The sequence below is a fragment of the Dipodomys ordii genome, unplaced genomic scaffold, assembly GCF_000151885.1.
Source record: "Dipodomys ordii isolate 6190 unplaced genomic scaffold, Dord_2.0 Scaffold20, whole genome shotgun sequence".
NCBI classification, from domain to species: domain Eukaryota; kingdom Metazoa; phylum Chordata; class Mammalia; order Rodentia; family Heteromyidae; genus Dipodomys; species Dipodomys ordii.
The window spans coordinates 8,919,866-8,945,527 of record NW_012267236.1 but is presented as its reverse complement, the minus strand read 5'-3'; the positions used below and the strand labels follow the sequence as shown (position 1 = coordinate 8,945,527).

The 25,662-nt window shown below is 42.1% G+C and overlaps 2 protein-coding genes across 2 annotated transcripts in view; both read left to right on the top strand.

Moving 5' to 3' along the window:
- Window positions 1–17,540, top strand: part of Rab10 (RAB10, member RAS oncogene family) — an 85,970-nt gene extending 68,430 nt beyond the window's left edge. The window contains exons 3-6 of the mRNA XM_013013680.1: window positions 1,554–1,692; window positions 7,999–8,088; window positions 8,612–8,713; window positions 15,051–17,540. Of these exons, the coding sequence (XP_012869134.1) occupies window positions 1,554–1,692; window positions 7,999–8,088; window positions 8,612–8,713; window positions 15,051–15,134 (415 nt within the window). The 3' untranslated portion in view covers window positions 15,135–17,540. The remainder of the gene's footprint in view (window positions 1–1,553; window positions 1,693–7,998; window positions 8,089–8,611; window positions 8,714–15,050) is intronic.
- Window positions 17,541–24,893: 7,353 nt separating this feature from the next.
- Gareml (GRB2 associated, regulator of MAPK1-like) overlaps window positions 24,894–25,662 on the top strand; it is a 14,488-nt gene continuing 13,719 nt past the window's right edge. Inside the window, exon 1 of the mRNA XM_013013539.1 lies at window positions 24,894–25,113. Within this exon, the coding sequence (XP_012868993.1) occupies window positions 24,894–25,113 (220 nt within the window). The remainder of the gene's footprint in view (window positions 25,114–25,662) is intronic.

The window sequence follows — 25,662 nt, the reverse complement described above, 5'->3', positions numbered from 1 at the left end:
CAGCATTCTGAAAAACGATAAGCAGACACAAAACATAAGTTGGCTAGTTTAGAAACTATGGGGTATGGAGGGTGATGTAGCAATTCTCTTTACCTTGTTTGAGATAAAGTGTACATGAGATAAATTGCAAAGGACTACGTATACACAAAGAAGTACATACATAGTTTGGAAAAAAGAAAGAAAAAAAGTCTGGCCAGCAATGGTGGCACATACCTGTAATCCTAGTACTTGGGAGGCTGAATGAAGCAGGAAGCAGGAAGCCAGCAAAAGACAGTATATAATTACTGGAGCAAGATGTTAAACCTAAGACTTGAAAGCATTAAACTGCATAGGCATCGGTGCCTCACATCTGTAAACCTAGCTACTCAGGAGACTAAAATCTGAGAATTGAGGTTCAAAGCCAGCCTGGGCAGGAGACTCTTATCTCTAAACCACTCAGAAAACCAGAAGTGGCGCTGTGGCTCAAGTGGTAGAGCACTTGCCTTGAGCTGAAGAGCTGAGGGATAGTGCCCAGACCCAGAGTTCCAGCCCCATGACTGACCCTCCCCCCCCCAAAAAAAGTATGAAGAATGAACTATTTGCATACTTCTTGTTATTTATAAACAAGGTTATATATATAATTTGTAAATGATTAAGTATTGTGAAACAGTTTTTAATTGTTCAAAAAATTCTATATTCTCATGTAACATATGGAATTAAATCACTAAAATGGGCTTGTAAGTTTTGTTTTTTTCTTGTTTTTTTGCTAGTCCTGGGTCTTGAACTCAGGACCTGGGCACTATCCCTGAGCTTCTTTTGCTCAAGGTTAGCACTCTACCATTTGAGCCTCAGCACCACTGCCACCTTTTTTTGTTTATGTGGTACTGAAGAATTAAACTCAGGGCATTATACATGCTAGGGAAACACTCTACTACTTAGGCACATTCCTAGCCTTTTTTGTTTTTGTGCTAGTCCTGGGGCTTGAACTCAGGCCTTGGTGCTGCACTGAGCTTTTTTGCTCATTGCTAGTACTCTGCCACTTGAGACACAACTCTACTTCAGGCTTTTCTATGGCCTTATTTGGAAGTAAAAGTCTCATGGACTTGCCTTCCCTGGGCTGGGTTTGAACCTTGACCTTCAGATTTCAACCTCCTAAGTAGCTAAGATTATAGGTGTGAGCCACTGGTGCCCAACAGAATTCTAAGGATTTTTATGGTGTTTATCTGTATTGATTAAATTTTGAGTTTTCTGTGTCACGTTTTAGTTTTTCTTTTCAGATTTTCATTCAATGTGGGTAGGATATTAGTTTATTCCAGCTAAGGTGTATAGCCAGACATGTTGTACATGTCTGTAATCTCAGCATCCAGGAGGCTGATGTAGGAGATTTCATGAATTTGAGGCCAGCCTGGCCTACATAGGGAAACTTACTCAAAACAGAGATAAATTAGTGTTTTGGGGTTTTTTTGGTAGTAAATAGTGGTTTTTAATCTATTTTACTAAGGTATTCTGTTTTGTCTTTCCTATGGAATACAGAAATATAAAAATGCTTAATACAACTATTGGCTTTATTTCAGGGACACAGCAGGCCAGGAGCGATTTCATACCATCACAACCTCCTACTACAGAGGAGCAATGGGTATCATGCTAGTATATGACATCACCAATGGTAAAAGTTTTGAAAACATCAGCAAATGGCTTAGAAACATAGATGAGGTAAGACCTAGAAACTGAGTAAACACTTCCTTCCTCAACTTTTGACAGCCTGTCTAGAAACCCTATTCAAGACTATTATTAAGTTATCTAAAAACTATCCAGCTGTCTTTTACCATGGCCTCAAGAAAGGTGCTGACAGTGGTTTTTACAGTGCTTCTTGTTAAATGAATTATTTCTCACTGAATTTTTATTGAGTAACTAACTGGATAAAAATTACACCAGTACTATAAAAATGATCAAGTTGCAGGAATGCAAAGTGCTTCTAGACATTTAAAAGATAACTACTAGTAGAGTAAAAATTCTACCAAAAAAGTAGTTCTGTATTATTGCATGTGAAGTAAACTGTTTTATGTAAGATAAAGTTGTTTGTCAAAGTGTGTCTTCTGTGCCAAAATCTTAAAGCTTTTTGTTGTAGTTATTCCTCGTGCCTGTTGCTGCCTTTGCCCTACCATTTCACTGTGGCCAGTCCTTTAAAGCCTAGTTTTGACTGGGTACATGAGTAGTGTACCTAAGTATTAAATACTATGGGATCTTCAGGGAAAGGTGCTTTGGACCAGAGATGTTAGGTAGCTGTAGACAAATCCTTAGGAAACTTGTTCTCCTGTTCATTCTCTAATACAACCAGGTACCCTTTTTGCTCCAGTTTTTACAATATAAGACTCAGGTTCTTGTTACTGTTTGTGCATCAAAACAACTCAATCCTGTGTTTGTATAACACACCTTGGTTTCTGAGGTAAATTATTATTATTATTATTATTATAACTGGTTGGTCATGAGGCTTGGGCACTGTCCCTCAGCTCTACCGCTTGAGCCACAGCGCCACTTCCGCTTTTCTAGTGCTGTATTGGAGATAAGAGTCTCATGGACTTTCCTGCCTGGGCTGGCTTTGAACTGTGATCCTCAGATCTCAGCCTCCTGAGTAGCTAGGATTACAGGCATAAGCCACCGGCACCTTGTGGTAAATTATTTAAAGTATTGAAAAACCCCTTTGGGGTTAGAGCCTCTGTCTTATTTAATGATGTTCATTACTTCTATCTAAAATAGTAGTCTCATGGGGCTGGGAAGTTGGCTCAGTGGTAGAGCGCTTGCTTGCCTTGCATGCCTGAGGCCCTGGGTTCGATTCCTCAGCTCCACAGAAGCAAAAAGAAAAAAGCTGGAAGTGGCTCAAGTGGTAGAGCACTAGCCTTGAGCTGAAGAGCTGAGGGACAGCACCCAGGCCCAGAGTTCAGGCCCCACGAACGGACCTAGATAGATAGATAGATAGATAGATAGATAGATAGATAGATAGATAGATAGATAGATAGATAGATAGATAGATAGATAGATAGATTAGATAGATAGATAGATAGATAGATAGATAGATAGATAGATAGATAGATAGATAGATAGAAAGAAAGAAAGAATAGTAGTCTCAGGAAGAATATTTGGCATTGAGAAAGTTATTTTTGTCACAGTTGGGCAAAAAGGAATCGAATGGGTAGAAGTGAAGGTTGCTGCTGCATATCCTACAAGGAACATTGTCCTTCAGTTACCTGGCCTGAAATGTCAGTAATGTAACTGAGAAATCTTGTCATCTAAACTCATCTCCCTATATAGTACCTTCGGTAATTCTCTACAGTCTGGAGAATTTTTCCAAACTTCTACATAAGCATACCTCTTTTTTTTTTTTTTTTTTGGGTCCAGTCGTGGGGCCTGAACTCTGGGCCTAAGTGCTGTCCCTCAGCTCTTCAGCTCAAGGCTAGCACTCTGCCACTTGAGCCACAGCGCCACTTCCGGCTTTTTTCTTTTTGCTTATGTGGTGCTGAGGAATCGAACCCAGGGCCTCAGGCATGCAAGGCAAGCGCTCTACCACTGAGCCAACTTCCCAGCCCAGCATACCTCTTTTTGAATGTCTCTGTTATACACCTTTAAACTTGATGTGATTTTGCCTGGTCTGGTTGTAAACTCAAGTTCCATGTATCAAAGTGAAAAAGAGGTGTGTGTATGATGATATAAGAAAATGTAGGAGGCTAGGAATGTGGCTCAGTGGTAAAGTGCTTATCTAGCATGCATGAAGCACTGGGTTCAATTCCTCAGTACCACATAAACATAAAAAGCCAGAAGTGGTGCTGTGGCTCAAGTGGTAGAATGCTAGCCTTGAGCAAAAGAAGCTCAGGGACAGTGCCTAGGCCCTGAGTTCAAGCTCCTGGGTTTGATTCCTCAGTACCACATAAACAGAAAAAGCAGGAAAAGTGGAGCTGTAACTCAAGTGGTAAAGCACTACCCTTGAACACAGAGAGGCTCAGGGACAGTGCTCAAAATATGAGCTTAAGTTCCAGGACCAGGCAACAACAACAAACAAACAAAAAACGAAAATGTGGGCTGGGAAGGTGGCTCAGCGGTAGAGCGCTTGCCTTGCATGCATGAGGCCCTGAGTTCGATTCCTCAGCACCACATAAGCAAAAAGAAAAAAGCCAGAAGTGGCGCTGTGGCTCAAGTGGTAGAGCGCTTGCCTTGAGCTGAAGAGCTGAGGGACAGCGCCCAGGCCCAGAGTTCAGGCCCCATGACCAGCAAAAAAAAAAAGAAAATGTATGAGAGAAGCTCTGTGAGCCTGAATGCTGGATTTGCAGCAGAGCCTACTTAACCCTCCTCATGCCTGATCTTTTTTGTTGGGACTCTCCTGTGATCCTAGCTATAACGATTTATTTAATCATTTTAACCTTTAAAAAAAAGGTTTTTTAAGGTTTTAACTTTTTTATTTTAAATTTTATTATAAAGGTGATGTACAGAGGGTTTACAGTTACATAAGTCAAGTAATGAGTACATTTCTTTTTGAACAGTATCATCTCCTCCCTCATTTTCTCCCAGTTTTCCCCTCTTGACCCTTCTTTCCCTTAAAAACGTTTTAAACTGGATTCCAGTGGCTCATACCTGTAATTCTAGCTGAAATCTGAAGGTCATGGTTTGAAGTCAGCCTAGGCAGGAAAGTCTATTCGATTCTTACCTCCAATTAACCACCAAAAAGCTGGGAGTCATGGCTCAAGTGGTAGAATACCAACCTTGAGCAAAAAAGTTCAGGGACTGTACTCATACCCTGAGCTCAAACTCCAGGACTGGCATTAAAAAAAAAAAAAGTACTGTTTTGTTTTGTGGTAGTACATGCTAGAAATCTTAGCACTAAAAGGTGAGGTGGGAGACTTAGACATTTGAAGCCAGGCTAGGCTATATTGTAAGTTCCAGGTCTGCCTGGGATATATATAGCAAGATCCTGTCTCCAGAGGTTGGGGCTGGTGGGGAGTTTTGGGTTTGTTTTCCCGAAATACCGTCTCAGCTGTGTTTCAGGTATTTCCCCCTCCTTAATCTTGCCACATAGCTCTTCAGTGCTGTATAAAGGAGAATATTAAGAAGGAGGAAACTAGAAACCAAGAAGAAGATACTAAGGAAGTTTCCTGGACTGATAGGGAATGTGTTATTGCTTAACTCAGAAATGTGTCCATGCTGGGTATTAGAATGCTTGTCATATTTGTTTGAAAACCTTGTTGACATTTTGAGTAGCTTTTCTGATATGGTAGAGGTGTAACAAGGAAAGGTACTTTACCATTTGAGGAACACCAATCCTTTTTTTGTTGTTGTTGGTCATGGGCCTTGAACTCTTGAGCTCTTCAGCTCAAGGCCAGTGCTCTAGCACTTGAGTCACTGAGCCACTTCCAGTTTTCTGAGTGGTTTATTGGAGGTAAGACTCTTATGTACTTTCCTGCCTGGGCTGGCTTTGAATTGTGATCTTTAGATCTCAGCTTCCTGAGTAGCTAGGATTACAGGCATGAGCCACCAGTGCCTGGCACACCCATCTCTTTTATGCTCTATTTTTTAGGTTAGTTATTTTTAGGTTAGGTTAGTTTTTGTTCAGGACCAGCTTCAGAACATGATCTTCCTCTATTTATATGTCTCCCTTATACCTGAGATGACAGGCATGCATTGATATGTACAGCTTATTTGTTGAGATGGGTCTACCTAACCTTTTGTTGGTTGTGGGGCTTGAACTCTCGGCCTGGGTGCTGTCCCTCAGCTCTTCAGCTCATGGCCAGCACTCTACCACGTGAGCCACAATGCCATTTCTGGTTTTCTGGTAGTTAATTGGAGATAAGAGTCTCATAGACTTTCTTGCCCAGGCTGGTTTTGAATCATGATCCTCAGATCTCAGCCTCCTGACTAGCTAGGATTACAGGTGTGAGCCACCAGTGCTGCTTGCCTAACCTTTCGTGTGGGTGGGTCTCAAACTATAATCTTCCTGAATAACTAAGATTATAGCCATGAGCCACTGAATCTGGCCTATGCTCAGTTTTTAATTGAAAGTTTTTTGTATTGTTGTTGTATTTTAGGAGTTCATTAAATATTCTGGATATTAATCCCTTATCAAATATATGAAATATATTTTCTCCTATTTTGTGAGTTGCCTTTTTGCTCTCTTGAAGGCATACTGTGCAAAAGAGTGTATTAATTTGCTGCATACATTTGTTACATAGGGCATTTCATTGTGATACTTCCCTGCATGTTTATAATGTATTCCGATCAGTTTCACCCCTCTGTCACTCTCCTATTGCATAAAAGCTTTAAATTTTGATGAGGTGCAATTAATTTTTGTGTCAGTCCTGGAGCTTGAACTCAGGACTTGGGTGCTTTCCCTAGGTGTTTTTGCTCAGTGCTTGTGCTGTACCACTTGAACCACAGCTCCACTTCCAGCTTTTTTTTTTTCCCTCAGTGGTTATTTGGAGATAAGAATGTCTCATACTCAGCCAGATGCCAGTGGCTCATGCCTGTAATCCACTCAGGAGGCTGAGATCTGAGGATCATGATTCAAAGCCAGCCTGGGCAGGAAAGTCCGTGAGACTCTTATCTCCAACAAACCACTAGAAAACAGGAAGTGACTCTGTGGCTCAAGTGGTAGAGTGCTCACCTTGAGCTGAAGAGCTGAGGGACAGCGTCCAAGCCCAGAGTTCAAGCCCCACTACTGACCAAAAAAAAAAAAAATGTTACAGACTCTTCTGCCGTGGCTGGCTTCGAACCACAATCCTCATATCTTAGCCTCCTGAGTAGGTCGGATTACAGGCATAAGCCACCAGTGCCCCGTGTAATTTATCTTTTATTGCCTTTACTTTTGGTATTATATCCAGGAACTCATTGCCAGAGCAGTGTAATGAAGCTTTTTCTATCCATTTCCTTCTAAACAGACCTATAATTTTGTGCCATTTAGGTTTGTGGTCCCTTTTTTGTGTATGCCAGTACTGAGGCTTAAACTTGAGGCCTGAGTGCTGTCCCTGATCTTTTCTGCTCAAGGCTAGGACTCTGCCACTTGAACCACATCTCCATTTCTGGCTTTTTGTTGGTTAATTGGAGATAAGAGTCTTACAGAGTTTCCTGTGTGGGCTGGCTTCAAATCATTACCCTCAGATTTCAGCCTCCTAGGATTGCAGGCATGAGACTCCGGTGTCTGGCTGTGATCCCTGTTTTTTGTTAATTTTGTGTTTTTCTTTCTTTCTTTTTTTTTTTTTAAGATGACTTTGGCGATTTGGTGTTCCTTTAGAAATTCATTTGGAAGCCAGGCACCAGTGGCTCATGCGTATAATCTTAGCTACTCAGGAAACTGAGATCTGAAGATCACTGTTCAAAGCCAGCCCAGGCAGGAAAGTCTGTGAGACTTATCTCCAATAAACCACCAGAAAACTGGAAGTAGTGCTGTGGCTCAAGTGGTAGAGCGCTTGCCTTGAGCTGAAGAGCTGAGGGGCAATGCCCAGGCCCTGAGTTCAAGCCCCATGACTATCCAAAAAAAGAAAAAGAAATTAATGTGGATTTTAGGTCATCTCTCTATAGTATTTCAGCATAGGTCTCTGTAATTTGCAAAAAAATAGCATTCAGATTTTGATAGGTAGACATTTGTTTTTATTTTTCTGAATGAGAGCTTATAATCTAACAATGTATTTGAGATTTTAAGGATTCTATATAATTTTTCAGTTAAGGTTTTTATACCTTAGTAAGTATTATAAAATTCAAAATCATCATCTAGCCTGGGTTTAGATTATGTATAAAAATTTCTAAGTCTCAGATGCTTCACCTGTACTTTCTCTTGAAGAGTATAAATCTAGGAAGTAGACAGCCTCTTCTAGAGGATAATATTCCATGAGGATACATCAGTTTTTTTTTTTAAAGCAAGAGGTGATTGCTTTAAAACATTTGAGTTATACAAATGAAACAAAATCAAGAAAAATATTCAGAGAATATTAACCTACAATTCAGAGCAGTGTGCAGAAATACAATTTTCTTCTATTTTAGCATGCCAATGAAGATGTGGAAAGAATGTTACTAGGAAACAAGTGTGACATGGATGATAAAAGAGTTGTTCCTAAAGGAAAAGGAGAACAGGTAAAAATGTTTGAAATTGATGTACTGAACGTAATAGTAATATTTGATTATTTTGATAGTTGTGTAGCATTTGAGTAAATACTTTTCAATGCATATCCAACAGGTATGGGGAATGAAAGCTGTTGTAGGAATTGTTTTTGTTTTTAGTTTTCTTCAGGATATAAGGAGTGAAAAATATAAATCATTGATTCTCAGCTTTTTAAACAGTATTTTAATGAAATGTATCAAATTAGTATGATTTCCAAAGTTTAACAATCAGAAAGAAGCCTGTGACAAACAGAAATTAAGTCAGTCACAGTGAGCTTCTCACCTTTTTTCCCCAGACGAAATACCTGCTTTAGAATTTCTGAAATAAACTCTTGGAGTAAGGAGAGGATTATTTATGATAATTTCTGTCATCTTTGTTTTATATTCTAGTTGAGACCACTCACTGCCTTTAGAATGAAAATGACCATTTCCCCTAATACAGTCATTATTTGATTACCCAGATTCGGGTTTATAATGTTATTTGCTTCTATTTTAGATTGCAAGGGAGCATGGCATTAGATTTTTTGAGACTAGTGCAAAAGCGAATATAAACATTGAAAAGGCTTTTCTCACATTAGCTGAAGATATTCTTCGAAAGGTAAGCTCCTGTTTTACTCTCTTGAAAACTGTCACATTTGTATATTTTATCTCTCCTTAAATACTAAATTTACATGCAAAATTTGTGTTTGGGTGGCAGCATTCCTGAAAGATTAACCATTTGTAATGGATAATCTAATCCTCCACTTGGAATTAAGAATTTATAGCTAGCAAGAAAGCATCCAGCAGCTGGAGGGATATAGTCAGGGGGAATGGTTGGCATTCTCACCTCCCGGAGTCACTCTCAAGTCCCAGTTCCATGGTCCTGTCTCACTTGCCTATCTACTTACTTACCTTCCCTCCCTCCCCCCCTCCCCCCCCCCAATCCCTTTTTTGCTGGGAATCAAACCTATGGTTTTCTAGGCAAATACTCTACTACTGAAATACACCCCCTTGCTTTTTAATCTGCCTTTTCATTCTTGGGCTTATTTCTTTTCCAACAGATAATTTAAGGTAAGAAGTAAATCTCCTTTTTAAGAAGCAATCTGTGCTCACTGTAGAATCTATGTTTTTCCATACAGTTGCTTCTCAGGGTGATAAAGGTCCTACATAGATAGTGTACTGAATAAATATACTCACAGGTTTTATTTAGCCAGTCATTTCAAAATTATGGGCTGGGAAGTTGGCTCAGTGGTAGAGCGCTTGCCTTGCATGCCCTGGGTTTGATTCCTCAGCACCACATAAGCAAAAAGAAAAAAGCCGGAAGTGGCTCAAGTGGTAGAGCTCTCGCCTTGAGCTGAAGAGCTGAGGGACAGTGGCCAGGCCCAGAGTTCAGGCCCCACAACTGAACCAAAAAAAAACAAACAAACAAAATTATTGTGATGTGAAAAAATAAATGCTGAAAATGTAATATTAGGGAACTTTTTAAAATTTGCTTTATTTTTTTGTTTTTGTTTTTTGGCTAGTCTTGGGGCTTGAACTCAGGGCCTGGGCACTGTTCCTGGGCTTCTTTTGCTCAAGGCTAGCACCAGAAAACTGGAAATGGCTCAAAGTAGTAGAGCGCTAGCCTTGAGCAGGAAAGCTCAGGGACAGCGCCTAGTCCCTAGAGCCCTATAACTGACAAAAACAAAAATAGTACAGAAACAGGAGGTGTGACTCAGTGGTAAGAACATCTGCCCAGCAAGCATGAGGCCCTAAATTCAACTTCCCAGTATTAACCTACATCAAAAAAGTGTTACTATAAAATGATCTTTTGTTGTGGCTAAACATATATTCACATAAAGTTACCATTTTAACCACTTTAAAGTTGTTGAAGTTAGAGCCAGGTGCTGGTGTTCATGCCTGTAATCCTAGCTACTCAGGAGACTGAGATCTGAGGATTGCAGTTCAAAGCCAGCCCGACAAGAAAGTCCGTGAGACTCTTATCTCCAATAAACCACCAGAAAACCAGAAGTGGCTCTGTGGCTCAAGTGATAGAGCGCTCGCCTTGAGCTGAAGAGGTGAGGGACAGTAACCAGGCCGAGTTCAAACCCCACGACCGACCAAAATAAATAAATAGTTGTTGAAGTCAGTGGCATAAAATTCAGAGTGTTGTGCAACCATTATCAGTATCTGACTCCAGAATTTTTTAATCATCCTTAAATGAAATCCAGTACTTATTAAGTGGTCATTCTCTATTCTTCCCTCCCTAGAAAGCCTCTGTCAACCACTAATTAATCTCTTTTTCTATGGTTTGCCTGTGCTGGATATTTAATATGAATAAATTAATTCATACCATATAAAAAAGTATTATTATTAGTATTGTTACTATTTGAGGACTGAGTATATAGCTCAGAGGTATACTATTTGCCTAGCATATACAAGGCCCTAGCTTCAATCCCCTATGTCCTCTCCCCCACACACAAAAAATGGGCCTTGGCATAGGTAATGCCCTTCTGTAATCTCAGTTCTTCAGAGGTCAAGGCAGGACCATAGTGCAGAGCCAGCCTGGGCTACATAGAAAGACAATAGCTCAAAAAAAGAAAAAAAAATTGGTTGCCTGGCAGGCACGGTGGAACATGCCTGGGTGTTACATAGCAAGTTTGGGGCCAAGGATATACCTCAGCAGAAGAGTGAGTGCCTACCACATGTGAGGCCCTGGTTCAGTCCCCAGCACTACTAAGAAATTTGGTTTTCCAGAGAATGGAGGAGAGCAATTAAATAGATAGAAGGGATATTTATAGTATATTGAGGGAGACAAACCCTGCTAGCACTTACTTGAAGCCGCATCAGCAACAGAGTACGTTTGAGGCCAACTTGGGATATACAAGGAGATTCTACTCTTGTCTCACAAAAAGGCAAGTGAAGATCTATAGATATACATACATATACACACATTTATATTTGTCTAGTAAAGCACATTTAATTATAACATTACCAGTACAGGAAGATCTACCTTGGGCTGCTGATGAGGTCATATACCACAGGATTTTGAGTTCCTTATATGGTTCACTGGCTAGATAATCTACCCAATAGTGATCAAGTTTTTAAAAATTAGAACAAGGTCTGGTGCAGTGGGTTATGCTTGTAATCCCTACCTAGTCCAGAGGCAGAGATTATGAGGATCATGGTTTGAGGCCAACCTTGGCAAAAGTTAACACCCCTTCTAAAAATTAACTCTAAGAAGTAAAAGGACTGAGCGTGCACACGTTCAAATGAGAATGCCTCCCAGGCAAGCATGAAACCTTGAGTTCAAACTGCACTGCTATCGCCAAGAAAACAACGCAGCTACCAAACATACCTGTGGATCTTCACATTTGCTTACATTTAACACATAAAGACCTGGAAGATAGAATTGTAAACAGCAAGTACTGAATGTAACAAGGGCACGGGCTGTACAACAGTCACATAAAAAAAGCCTGTCAGTTTTGGACAGCATTGTTTTGAAATCCTACTCCCAAGTGCTAGTTTGTGGGGCCGGAAGTGCAGCTCTATGGTAGAACACTTGTAAGCACCAAGGCCCCTGAAGAAAAGAAAAATCAACAGAAAACCTGTGTGAGCAGTGAAAAAGAGGTATGTTCAATTAAATGAAGAGAATGAAAGAAAAAAAAACCCATGTGCTTCTCTTAATGATGTAGGTACTTTATATTTCAGAGATTAAAGGGTCAAGAAGGTACTTGGGCTTGAACTCAGGCTTGGGTGCTGCTTTAGCTTTTTTACTCAAGGCTGGTGCTCCACCACTTGAGCTCCTGGCTTTTTGGTGCTAATTGGAGAAAAGAGCCTCACAGACTTTCCTTCCTGGGCTGGCTTTGAACTATGATCCTCAGATCTCAACTTTCTAAGTAGCTACGATTACAGACGTGATCCAGGGATGCCTGGCTCATGAAGAAAATGTATTCTAGTTTTTAAAGTCCAGGTAGAAGATCAGGCAATTATAACAAGTGACAGAAGCACCTTTGTTTTTTTGGTATTCTCTGGTTTCCAGGTTTTTTTGGGTTTATATTGTATCTTTTGATCTTTTACCAGTCTTGGCATTTATTTAAAATAGTGCTATTTGTAGTCATTATATAATTTGAACCTAATTGAGGTAGAGCCTCTCTAGTATCATATAACGCCTGAGTGGACCAGTGAGTTTAGAGTTCTCCTAGGTAGATAGGCTCACATATTAGGTAATGTTTTATTATTTTTTTGTACATATCCTTTGATTCAATATGAATTTTTAAAATATCAGTTGTAAATTTGCTTTGCTCTAGAATTAACTTAAACCAGGTACTAGTGTCTCATATCTACACAGAAAGCTAAGTTCTGAGGATCAAGATTTGGAGCCATCCTGGGCAGATAAGTGCGAGAGACTCTTACTTCCCCTAAGCCAGCAAAAAGCTGCAATTGGAGGCATGGCTCAAGTGGTAGAACACCAGTGACAAACAGTAAATAAACCCTAAGTGATAGCAGAAGGCCAAGTTAAAGGCCGATTACTGACACTAAAAATAAATTAAGAGCCTGGTGCTGGTGGCTCACGCCTGTAATCCTAGCTACTCAGGAGGCTGAGATCTCAGGATCACGGTTCAAAGCCATCCCAGGCAGGAAAGATCATGAAACTCCTATCTCCAATAAACAACCAGAAAACCGGAAGTGGCGCTGTAGCTCAAGTGGTAGAGCGCTCGCCTTGAGCTGAAGAGCTGAGGGACAGCCCCATGACCGACAAAAAAATAAAATAAATATTAATTAAGGAAGAAAGTTATTTTATAAAATTTTTTATTATAAAGGTGATATAAAGGGGCTGGGAATGCGGCTTAGTGGTAGAGTGCTTGCCTAGCATGTGTGAAGCCCTGGATTTGATTCCTCAGTATCACATAAACAGAAAAGGCTGGAAGTGGTGCAGTGGCTCAAGTGGTAGAGTGCTAGCCTTGAGCCAAAGATGCACAAGGCTCTGAGTTCAAGGCCTAGAACTGGAAAAAAAAAAAAAAGAGCCCTTTTACACCTAGATCTAAAAAACATGATTTCCACAGTTCCTTGTACCTCCCAAAGGTGCAAAGAGGTGTCTGTGTATATATCTATGTATGTGTAAAAACAAACATTTATGATCCCAAAGGTGATATACAGGGGTTACAGTTATAAGTTAGGTAAAGAGAAAGTACATTTCTTTTTGGTCAGTGTAACCCCTTCCCTCACTCTCTCACAGTTTTTCCTTCCTGTCCCTCCCCACAAGTTGTATAGTTCATTTTCAACATAGTGTCCAGTGAGTGCCACCAGATACATTTGTTCATCCTTTGTGAGAGAGTTTTTATTATATTTTAAGCTCGGGGTTAAATCCCTAGCACCACAAAGGCAAAAATTTTAAACAAAGGATAATCTTAAATTATTTGCATAGATAATTCCACAAAGATAAAATACGAAGACAGGACTAGTAATTTAGTTTAGTGGTAAATGGCTTGCCTAGCATGCATGAAACCCTGGATTGATACCCAACTGAAAAAAAGCAAAAGTACAGAAAAGTTTGTCTAAGGCTTTCAGTTGCCAATAATTCATCCATCTCCCATACATCACCAGTGTGGTTAATTTCTTAATTATTACTATGACTAATTGAATGTAGGGCCATCACATGCTAAAGCTCACAGTCCACCACTGAGCTACACCTAGTTCAGCAGCATGCTGTTGCTGTGTTCATCATGTATTTAGATTCTACTACCAGTAGTATAAACTCGGTTGTAGTGCATAATCATTTTGTACGTACAGTACAAAATCTTAAGGACAGGTTTCCAGCAGTGGCCAAAGAGATAAGTCATTTTGATATATGTCAATTTCTGTCCCACAGCATCAGAAGATGCTGATTACTCACACACCATGCCCAGCATAGCAGTTGACAAATCTCAGATCTTACCCAATCTCACTTTTTTTTTTTTTTCCGGTCGTGGGGCTTGAACTCTGGGCCTGGGCGCTGTCCCTCAGCTCTTCAGCTCAAGGCGAGTGCTCTACCACTTGAGCTACAGTGCCACTTCCGGTTTTCTGGTGGTTTATTGGAGATAGGAGTCTCACGGTCTCTCCTGCCCGGGCTGGCTTTGAACCGTGATCCTGAGATCTCAGCCTCCTGAGTAGCTAGGATTACAGGCGTGAGCCACCAGCGCCCGGCCCAATCTCACTTTTTTTAAAATTTAGATTAAATGTGTGGCTTTCTTTATGAGTAAGTCTGAATGAAGCATTTTTAAAATACATATTTAAGATAATTACTTTGAGCAAGGCAGCCAGGCACTGGTGGCTCACGCCTGTAATCCTAGCCAGCTACTCAGAAGGCTGAGATCTAAGGATCACAGGAAAGTCTCCAGTTAACCAGGGGGGAAAAAAAAAAGCCCAAAGTGGAACTATGGCCCAAGTGGTAGAGCACTAGTCTTGAACACAAAAGCTAAAGGCAGTGCCCAGGCCCTGAGTTCAAGCCCCATGACTGGCACGCACACACAATAAAGGAGTTGCCAGGAAATGTCTTTATTCACATTGACAGCTAGGTAAAAGACTAAAGATTAAATAAAGATTAAAAACAGTGTCCAATAGGCTGGGAAGGTGGCTCAGTGGTAGAGTGCTTGCCTTGCATGCATGAGGCCCTGGGTTCGATTCCTTGGCACCACATGAACAGAAAAAGCCGGAAGTGAGTGCTGTGGCTCAAGGGGTAGGGTGCTAGCCTTGAGCTGAAGAGCTGAGGGACAGCGCCCAGGCCCAGAGTTCAAGCCGGACAACTGAAAAACAAAAAAATATACAAAAAAAACAGTGTCCCAGTCTTAACTCTGTATGGAGAGATGTCTATCTGTCTTGTGACTATAATTACTTTCTGTTGCATGAATGAAAGTTGGTGAGAATATTTCTGCTGAATCTTGGTTTATTGGTGGCATTGTATTTCATGGGTTACTTTCCTTGTGTGTTTGTTCCAGACCCCTGTAAAAGAGCCCAACAGTGAAAATGTAGATATCAGCAGTGGAGGAGGCGTGACAGGCTGGAAGAGCAAATGTTGCTGAGTGCTCTCCTGTTCATCCGTTGCCATCCACCACCCGTTTCTCTTCTTGCTGCAAAATAAACCACTCTGTCCATTTTTAACTCTAAGCAGATATTTTTCTTCTCATCTTAATTTCAGTCCACCTATTTTATTTGTTCTTTCATCTGTGACTGCTTGCTGACTTTATTATTTTTTCAAACAAAAAAATGTATAGCAAAATCATGTCTGTGACTTCATTTTAAATGTACTTGCTCAGCTCACCACTGCATTTCAGTTGTATTATATCTGGTTCCTCTTATCAACATTAAACTTATAGCAATCATTTCAACTTGATTCTGCAAATTGTATAAGAATAAAAGTTAGACTTAACAATTTTATTTTGTACAACAGTGGAATTTTCTGTCATGGATAATGTGTTTGAGTCCCCATAATCGATGGACATGTGATAGCAAAGGAAACAAACAAAAGCCAGGAAAAACACTCATTTTCGCCTTGAATATGTAAGTGGGGTTAATTTTGTCCTGTGCCTTATGTGGAAAGGAACTTCTTTGGTTTTTCTTTTTTGTTCTGGTGGAAGCATGTGCAGGAGACATATCATCTAAACATAAACCATGAAAGTGTTTGTGGTTTGCTTGGCTGTAATTTTCAAAGTAGTTAATTGAGGACAAAGGGTAATGCAGAAATGATAGCTTCAGTTTGCTGAGTCTCATTTTCAGTGGCCTTGATATTTAAACTATTCCTGCCGCCACTCACCTTGCGTCTCATCTTCCTGCATGCTGCTTTATTTGCTTCTTTCCCTCCTCTCCCCCTGCCCACCCCCCCAGCCATGGTCAGAGTTATTTAAAATGAAAAGGGGCAAACCTGTAGGTTTGTCAAATTTAACATAAAGCACTGATTTAACTTGCTAAGTAAACAAAAAGATAAATCCTAACTGCCTACTATCAGATGTCAGTTAGCTGGTGTCTTCCTCTCATTTCCTCCCCTCAAACCTCTGCCCTGCTGTCGTACTTCCTTATCCCCTTTTCCTTCCCTTTGCTCCCTTCTGGTCTATCCATCGAGTTTATGAAATGGAAGAGTTAATTGCATGCACTAGTGTTTGGAGGGTGTTGTGGTTTGTCTTTCTAATTAGGTATATATCCTATTCACTTTCCTAGAATAAATCTCTGAACCTGAATTTGAGTAGTCTCCATTTTGGCAACTCCTCTGGCAGTTTGGTAGCCCAGGAAAGACTTTAAAAAAAATAAAAAGGAGGAGTGGATTTTATTAACATGGTTGCCAAATGTATTGAGATTTGGCCTCTGAAGAAGACTTATTCAGTGTTAAGTTGTCTTTACCTTAAGATTTAGAAGTACTTTATAATATTAATTTTAAGTCCAGTTCTCACACCTCTTGGAAAACTTGTATTACCATGGATCTACAAAAAGGACAAAAAAGGCTTCTCGTGTAAAGATAAGCTCTCTAGCTACTTGTAACCCTGTCCTTCTCCACTTCATCTTTCTAGTTTTGCTTCATTGCTTATTGTTAGGATAGGGTAGGTTAAGTTTGCTATGCTGCTGGCATCCTAAGATGATACCTTTGTTGAAATAATTGTGAATAGCATGATTCATTTCAAGCAGAGGCTGAGTTTAGGACAGCAGCATCCATTGAAAAGTCTGTGTCGTCATGCGCATTTTAATGACCTCTTGGCTCACATAAACAACAGCATAGGGACATATCTGCTATGAAAACCCATGAATTTTTCAGATAGTGCCCTAAAGACAATTTTATATGCCTCACAGGTGGTTCTTAGGTCTTTCCCACACTTGACTCTATCATTGTTTACTAGTAAAAGCAGCATTGCCAAATAATCCCTAGTTTTCCACTAAAAAGAATAATGAACTGATATTAAAGTTTCTCAAAAAGCTTTAGGTTAAACCTACTATTGTTAATGTATTTGTTGCTTCCCTTGGTCTGGAATGTGGCAGTAGTTTTTTTTTGTTGTTGTTGTTTTTACTTTTAACCCTCTTTAATCCTTATTCAATTCAATGACTTAAGGTTTGAGAGCTAAACACTGGGATTTTGGGTAACAGACTGACAGTTGTGTTGTTTGCATAATTATAATCGGCATTGTACATAGAAAGGATATGGCTACCTTTTGTTAAATCTGCACTTTCTAAGTATCAACAAAAAAAGGGAAATGGAGTATAAATCAATTTTTGTATAATCTGTTTAACATGAGTTTTATTTGCTGAATATTAGGGCTTTGCCCCTTTTCTGTAAGTCTCTTGGGATCCTATGTAGAAGCTGTTCTCATTAACACCAACAGTTAAGTCCATTCTCTGGTACTAGCTACAAATTCGGTTTCATATTCTACTTACCAATTTAAATAAACTGAAATATTTCTAGACGGTCTACTTCTGTTCATATAAAAACAAGACTTGGTTTCCAACTGTGTGGCTTGGTTTTCATTCATTTGTGGAGTCAGAGGATTTCTTCTGAAACTATACAAAGTACTGCATCGCCAAAATAATTTTCCAGCCTACGGAAAACTGGAAGACAATTTCAAGGATTGTCTTTCATTTAAAAAAAATTAATAGAAGACTGAAGACTCCTTGGACACGAAAGCAGAGTCATGCTAGTCTGAAATAGGAGATGCCATGGGCCTAGCCATCTCCAGCTGACACTAGTTGAGTGTGCCAAAATCAGCTGAAGCCAGCTGGTTACCCAGGACACGCAGGAAGACTCGCCACACTGGAGGAGGTGTTGATTTAGCCCTGGCTTCCTCCTCTTACCTGGAAACAGACTCTTTCCTCCTTCCCAAAGCAGCTTTGGATATATATATATCTATATATCTATATATATATATATGAGATATTGGCAAAACAAATGTGTAATGCCATATTAAGGCCTTCGTAGTTAATAAAGGTAGATATTTGTCGCTAAGACTTACCTGCTGGAAGGTTGATATATACAGGTTGCCTTGTTATACAGTTGTAAGAGTCACATGAGTTTGGTTAGTGCTGACTATTCCTATTTCCTCCACCCCATCATATACCTGTTGTGTATCCAGAGAGAGAGAGAGAGACTTGTGATCTGCCTTGGAGATTGATAGAGAAATAGGACATGACTATAAATTTAGGATCTGGTTTAAAAGCCAACCAGTTGAGCACATACAAGAGCCAAGTAACCATGATCCAAATTCTCAGTGCTGCATTCATAGAGGAGTGAATGTGGTTGGGGAGAGTAGCTTGTGTGGCTGTGAGAGGGAATAGACATGAAGATTGGTTCTTACAGCAGAATACAAAGAGCAAGAAAGCAGAAGTCCAGCTGGAGAGTGATAGGCACTTAGAGGGTCATGGTGATGTCTCGAGACCTTGAGAGCAGTATGTTTGAGGAAGACATATCCAGATACATTGAAAAAACTACAGGTTCCCCGGGGAATAGGATATTGAATGGAGCTGGCCTGAAATGGTTGACAGATGGGGACTGGGTTGGTGAAGGCGAGCTGGGAAGGAGAATTGTTTGTAAGCCTGCTAGGTGTAGGCACCTCTTGTTACCACTCACCACCTAGGTCATCTTGCTGTGATATATTCCTGTTCACACCATCTTTTAGCTGTCTGTCGTTTTTCTGCTGGCTCTCCCAGCAGGTATATGCACATTCCTGAGCAGGAGATGGGCTCTATCTTCTTCCTAGTAAGACCACTTTGAGCCTGCATGGCAAATTCCCTGGTTCAACTTAATTGTCTTCAGTATGGTTTATCTCCTTAACAAACTACAGGTGTCTGGTGGGCAGGGAGTCTATTCTGTCATCTTTGTGCCTTCACAGATGTTGGTGCCTTTCTGCCCACAGCCAGGACAGTAGCAGTCCATCAGTGTCCTCCCCTTCAATCCAGCAGGGGGTGCATTGTTTTGCTTTCCTCACCTTCACACATCTGTTCCCTTTTGTTTTTTGTTTTTGTCGGTCATGGGGCTTGAACTCTGGGCTTGGGTGCTGTGAGCACTCTACCACTTGAGCCACAGTACCACTTCCAGTTTACTAGTGGTTTATAGGAGATGAGAGTCTTATGAACTTTCCTGCCTGGGCTGGCTTTGAACCGTAGTCCTCAGATCTCAGCCTCCTGTGTAGCTAGGATTACAGGCATGAGCCACTGGTGCCCGGCTTTGTTCCCTTTTCTTAAGCTATAGCTGTGTTGTCAGGCTGACCTCAGTATCTGGATGCATTCAGTCCTTCCACTGCAGACTCCTGAAACTGCAGTGTAAGTTACTAAAATGCAGCTTGTTTTTTGTTTTTGTCAGTCCTGGGGCTTGAACTCAGTGCCTGGGCACTCACTGTCCCTGAGCTTTTGCTCAAGGCTAATGTTCTACCCAGTCTGGTTTTTTCTGACTAGTTTATTGGAGATAGAGTCTCACAGCATTTCCTGTTCAAGCTGGCTTCAAATCATGATCCTTAGATCTCAGCTTCCTGAGTAGCTAGGATCACAGGTATAAGCCACCAGCACCCAATGAAGCTTGTCTTTAATGACAACTTCAATTATATATTTGAAGTTGAAGCCCAAGTCCATTCTTACTGCCTCCAAATATTGAATAAACTGATTCCTTGCTATCTCAATTTCTTGTTACTCTAAAAGATGGACAGGAAAGCCTTTTGAGGCTGTGGCTAGTAGCCTCAATTCTGTGGATCTCAGTGCAGGAGTGTGTCACTAGATAAAATACAAATTAAATACAAGGTCACTGCGCCACCTTGTGATCCTTCCTGGTAGGTGCACTTCATTGTGCTGTGAGAGTCAACTTAAATGCATCAGGGATTTAAGTAGGGTTGGGGTGTGGCTCAAACGGTAGAGCCTCACCAAACAAGCATAAGACCCTGAGTTCAAAGCCCAGAGCTGCCATTTAGAGTAGGACTGGAATTGTATCTCAGTAGTATGCAAAAATTGAACAGCTATATATTTTTAATGTGAAATGGAAAAGAGCTAATTTAGATGATAATTTACTCCTTAAATGTTTTCAAAGAGAGCCCCAGGACTTTGATGATTACTGTCACCAGACACTGGAAAAGCTAGGTATGTGACAGCAGGTTAAAATGGAGACTGGTGGAGATCTTATAGGAAGCAGTGGAGTCCCTTGGTGTCCCCACCCTTCAGTACCTCTAAAAGCTCCACACTTGAAGACGGCGGACAGGGGAAGGAGATGGTAAGCCAGGATCACACACAAAGGACTCTACTGCACCCCATTTGATCCATGTCCCTCCCCAGCATGGCTTAGCATTATTTGTGAGGGGGCCAGCCTGGGGTGAGATCTTCCTTCCTGTGCTCCCCTGTGTCACCACAGAAACCATCAGCTAATTCCACAAGCCATAATGCCTCACTTCTGAAAGGCTGCTGATACATAAGTTGCTCAGTGGGCACTAAACCATCACTGGGAGAGGTAAGAGCCATGATGCCAGCTGACTGGGGTGTCCAGGCACAAATCCTTAAGTAACTGATACCTGTTTCTGTGCCCAGATGATCTGGAGAGCATTTAACTGACATTCAAAGACAGTCATGTGCATGACTGCCAGAGTGATCCAGTGGGATATTTACCTAAATCATATACTCCATAACTTAGCTGATCCTTGGCCTTGCAAAAGAATTCAAAGGACATTAGAAAATACAGTTGAGCTGAGCACTGGTGGCTCACACCTGTAATCCTAACAGGAGGCTGAGATCTGAGGATCATGGTTCAAAGCCAGCCCGGGTGGGCAGGAAAGTTCGAGAGACTCATCTCCAATAACCCACAAAAAAACCAGAGGTGGCACTGTGGCTCATGTGGTAGAGCACTTGCCTTGAGCTGAAGAGCTGAGGGACAGTGCTCAGGCCCAGTGTTCAAGCCCCGTGACCAAAAGAAGAAAAAAATACAGTTGAGACAAATGTTAAAACTGTGATTTTAAGTGAAAGTCAACTCCAAACAAAAGATTAAGAATGTTCAGTGCAAGCAACAAGAGTCTCAATTTGAAAACTTCCCTAGAAACATTACACTCAAAACATTAAGTACACAGAATAAGGAAAGAATACTGAAAAGGAGAAGAAACAAGTTATAATAACAGTGGGCTATTAGAATAACAACAGATGTGTGTAAAGGTAAGGAGAACATAAAGAGTGTAATTCAAACAACAGCAAAAGATACTACAGAAAACATTCAAGTGCATGGAGATTGAAGAAATGGTTGAATAACAAGTGGGTCACTGAAGAAATAGAGAAATCGAAAGCTTCTGTACTTTCATGAAAATGTACACACAATCTGCCCAGAACCATTGGGATCCAGCAAAGGCAGTGATAAAGGGGAAACGTACAGCTGAATTCCTACATAAAAGAAAAAACATTTCCCGAGAGTTCCCAGATAGCATAAGAATACACCTCAAGCTGGGGGCTAGAGGCTCATACCTAAAATCCTTGCTACTCAGGAGACAGATCTCAGGATCATAGTTCCAAGCCAGAACAGGCAGGAAAGTCCATGAGACTTTTATCTCCAATTAACCACTAGAAAACCAGAAGTGGCACTGTGGCTCAAAGTGATAGAGCACTAGCCTTGAGCTCAAGAGCTCATGGACAGCACTCAGGCCCTAAGTTCAAGCTCCATTACTAAACACACACACACACACACACACACACACACACACTTTAAGCTTCTAGAAGAACATGCAAGCCAAACCCAAAAATGATACCGAAATAATAAATATTAGTACAGAAATTAGTGAAATGGAGACCAAATGACTATACAAAAAAATCAATGAAGCAAAAACTGGTTCTTTAAAAAATTAAATAAGGGGGCTGGGAAGGTGGCTCAGTGGTAGAGTGCTTGCCTTGCATACATGAGTCTCTGGGTTCGATTCCTCAGCACCACATAAGGAGATAAAGCCAGAAGAGGCGCTATGACTCAAGTGGTAGAGTGCTAGCCTTGTGCTGAAGAGCTGAGGGACAGTGCCCAGGCTCTGAGTCCAGGCCCCATGACTGACAAAAACAAACAAAATAAATAAGAATAAATGCCTAATTTCATTAAATGGAGAGACAAGATGCAAATGAATAAACTTAGAGGTGAAAAGGGAGTATCACTAGAGATACCAGAGCACTCCAAAGGAGTGTGAGGAAATACAGAGAAAACCTATACTCGAAATGCAAAATTTAGAAGAACTGGATAAGTTTTTAAGTACAGTTGATCTACCAAAATTTAACTAAGATGATATAAACCACTTCAACAGATTTACAACGAGCAATGAGATTGAAGCATTAATAGAATCTCTCAACAACGAAAAGTCCAGGACTTGATGGATTCATGGCCAAATTCTCTCAGATCTTCAAAGAAGGACTAACATTGATTTTCCTCAGTCTCTTCCATGAAATAGAAAAGGAAAGAACACTGTCAAATTCATTCTGTGAACAAGTACTACACTCATTCCAAAACTGAACAGAAATTCGACAACAAAAGAATCTTAGATTATTCTCGTTGATGAATGTTGATGCAAAAATTTTCAATAAAATTATTGCAAACAGAATTTAAAAATCATACACTAAAATCAAATTGGTTTTATCCCAGGAATGCAAGCATGGGTTCAATATCCATAAACCAATAAAAAGTAATATAGAAACAGGATCAAGGCGAAAAAATATATGATCCATCTCAATGCAGACAAAGTCTTTGGCAAAATTAACCACCCATTTATGAGGAAGCCCCGGAAGAAACTAGGAACAGAAGAAATGTATCTGAACTTACCAAGGGATATTTATGACAAAGCTGTAGCCAACATCATATTAAATGGGGAAAAAGTGAAATTATTTCCCCTAAAGTCAGGAACAAGTCAAGAGTATTATTCTCCTTATGGTACTAGAATTCCTAGCCAGAGCAACAAAGCAGGAAAACTAAAAAATATTTAATAAGGAAGGAAGAAGTCAATTTTTTCCAAAAATAATACATGGCCACTTCCTCCTTTCTTGGAGAAGGAGACAGAGTAGCTAGTTGGTGGAGAGGACCATGTGTCCTCTAGCTGGGTGGGGTGGGTGTTTACAGGTAACCTGAGCCTGCTCACACCTTTCGCTGTGCTCCAGTGACCACTGTGTGCCACACACAGGCAGCTCAGCCATCTCTGCCTACTCTGACCTCTGGACCAGGACTCCTGTCTTTCCAGTCCTCCAGATCACGGATTTCTCTTGTGTTCTCCTGTCCAGCCAGTAGGGGACCACATTGTCATTGCCACTACATCCCTGTCAGAAAGAGCTCATAGCAGTGCAGTGGCCTAGATGCCAGTGGTCCAGCCTTTCCTTTGGCCTTCAGCCCTCCCTGTCCCCCCACCAGACCTTCCTGGAAGGTAAGCACAAGTTCAGCTTAGTCACCATCAAGATCCCTGGCCCACTCGCTGCCACACCGGCTGCCCAGTTTGACCTTTCTGCCAGCAACTTCCTGTCTCACAGTGCCTTCCAGAACCTCCTTCCTGCCCAGGCTTCTCCTGGAAATCTCAGTCCCAGGAAAGATGGAAGGGTTCCTGAATCCAAGTGATGCTGACTTCCTTCCTTTCAGGCTCCAGCACTGCCAGTAAATCAAAGGCTGTATTTGTCTGGTCTTGACAGTTAAGTCCTGCTCTTAAGGCTCTGGAATGTGCTACAACAGTGAGGTTCGTCTTAGGCGGTCCATTTTGATGTTTCTCATCTTGTTCCTAACCCAGAGGAAATGCAAGGTTACAGGGTGTTATCAAACAGAAAGCTTGACCTGGGGGAGAAGAGTTGAAAGGAGGAGCCACCAGCAGGCCGGGCCTGCAGCGTAGAAGGCAAGGGCTCCAGGGAACAGTAGCCTGAATTAGTGAGATGGATATAAGGGTTAGGGAGGAAATCTCCTGGTCCAGGGGCCCAGAAAACGGTGATGTCTTCTACTTGTCTGGATGGAGCTCAGGTGTGGCTGTTGAAATGGAAAGTGTCGGGGAATGCCTTGATGGGGAGACAGGCACGCAGCAGTGGGGGTTCAATGCTGAGGACAATGATGCTGTGTAAGAGGCTTCAGGTATGGTGCTTGCATCTGGAGCTCAGAGGTAAAGGGACTACATGGCTCAGTCCCTGTTGACTTACACTGTCTGGTCTAGGTTATATCTGTTGGCCTGGCCTGGCCAGTAAGTGGTGGGTACCTTCTTCAGTCTCAAAAGTGTCCTAGTTTGGGCCAGGCACAGGTGCCTCACACTTTGTAATCCAGGCTGAGATCTGGAGAGGATCAAAGTTCGAGGCCAGCCAAGGCAGAAAAGTCAAGAGATTTCATCTCCAAAAAGCAGGGCTGAAGGCATGGTTCAAATGGTAAAGTGCCAGCCAAGCAAGCAAGGCCCTGGGTTCAAACTCCAATAATGGCAAAAAATAAATTAATTAAAAGCATCTCTATTTGGGTAACATGGTCATTCCACTCAAAAGAGACCTCATAGGGTAGGAAATAATAACAAACCTAAGGCTCTGAAGGTCATTTCCATGCACCTGCTTCACCCTCTTTCCAGTCCTTTCTTAGTTGCCTACATTTACACCTAGTTTATTTTCTTTGTCCCTGCTGCCATGTTTTTCTCTCCATCTTCCTTGGCAAGGAGCCACTCACCGCCAGGGAGAGGATTTCCATCTCTGGGGCACCCCTAAGGCACTGGTCTGGCTGAAGGGGAGAAAGACTTGCCTTGTGGCAGGGGTGAGGCCGGGTTGGGTGAGCCCGTCGGGCTGGGTGACGTGGGGGCAAACCCCTTGTGCACTTGGAATCTCAGTTCTCCCTGAGACAAATGGCTGTCGAACAAGTGACCCGACATATCCCTAAGATGTTGCGTTCTTCCTATGCATTTCTCTCGGGGTTATTAGCAGCAGATGGCAAGCACCTCAAAGGGAAAGTTCTGTGTGTCCGTGTAAGGGATGACCCCGAGCGCACGAGGCTCGTTTCTTGGCGAGCACGCAGCGCGGCCCGCGCCAGGCCCGCACCGGCCCCTGTGACCTGCAGAGGGCGCCGTAGACACACCGAGGGCCAAGCGGGGTCCGGGCCGGGTGCGAGGCCGGCGCAGCTCCTAGGAAGGGTTTCTTCCCAAGGGGGGCGCCGGAGCCGAGGGGGATGGAAGGCAGAGGAAGGACAGAGCAGACGGAAAGCCCGGTGACCCCCGGAGGCAGGCCGCCTCCGCCGCCGCCGATCAAGCCTCAGTTTCCTCGCTGACGGGCGAATTCCGGTAAGGGGGCGCCGGGAACTCGGAGAGCGCTCTCCGAGCGGGGCGGAGGGACCATAGGATTTGTAGGCACCCCCAGGTTCCGGTCCTGACGGTCACCTGTCCCCCCACTCCACCCCCTGCGTCCGCGTTGGCTCATCAGGGACGCGGGTTACTAACGGAGGCTCGGCTCCGAGAGGCTGGACTCCTGGAGGCCGCGGCCACGCGCCCGTCGCCAAGCCAGCGCTTGGGCCGCGGGGCAGGACCGAATCCCGGGACTCCTGAGTCGCCGCTCCGGCCGGGGCTGGGGCCGGGAGTCCAGGCACACTTGGCGGGACAGAGGAGGCTGAGCCCCGCGCGACCCCGCAGATGTCGTCGCTCGGGGGCGGCGTCTCCC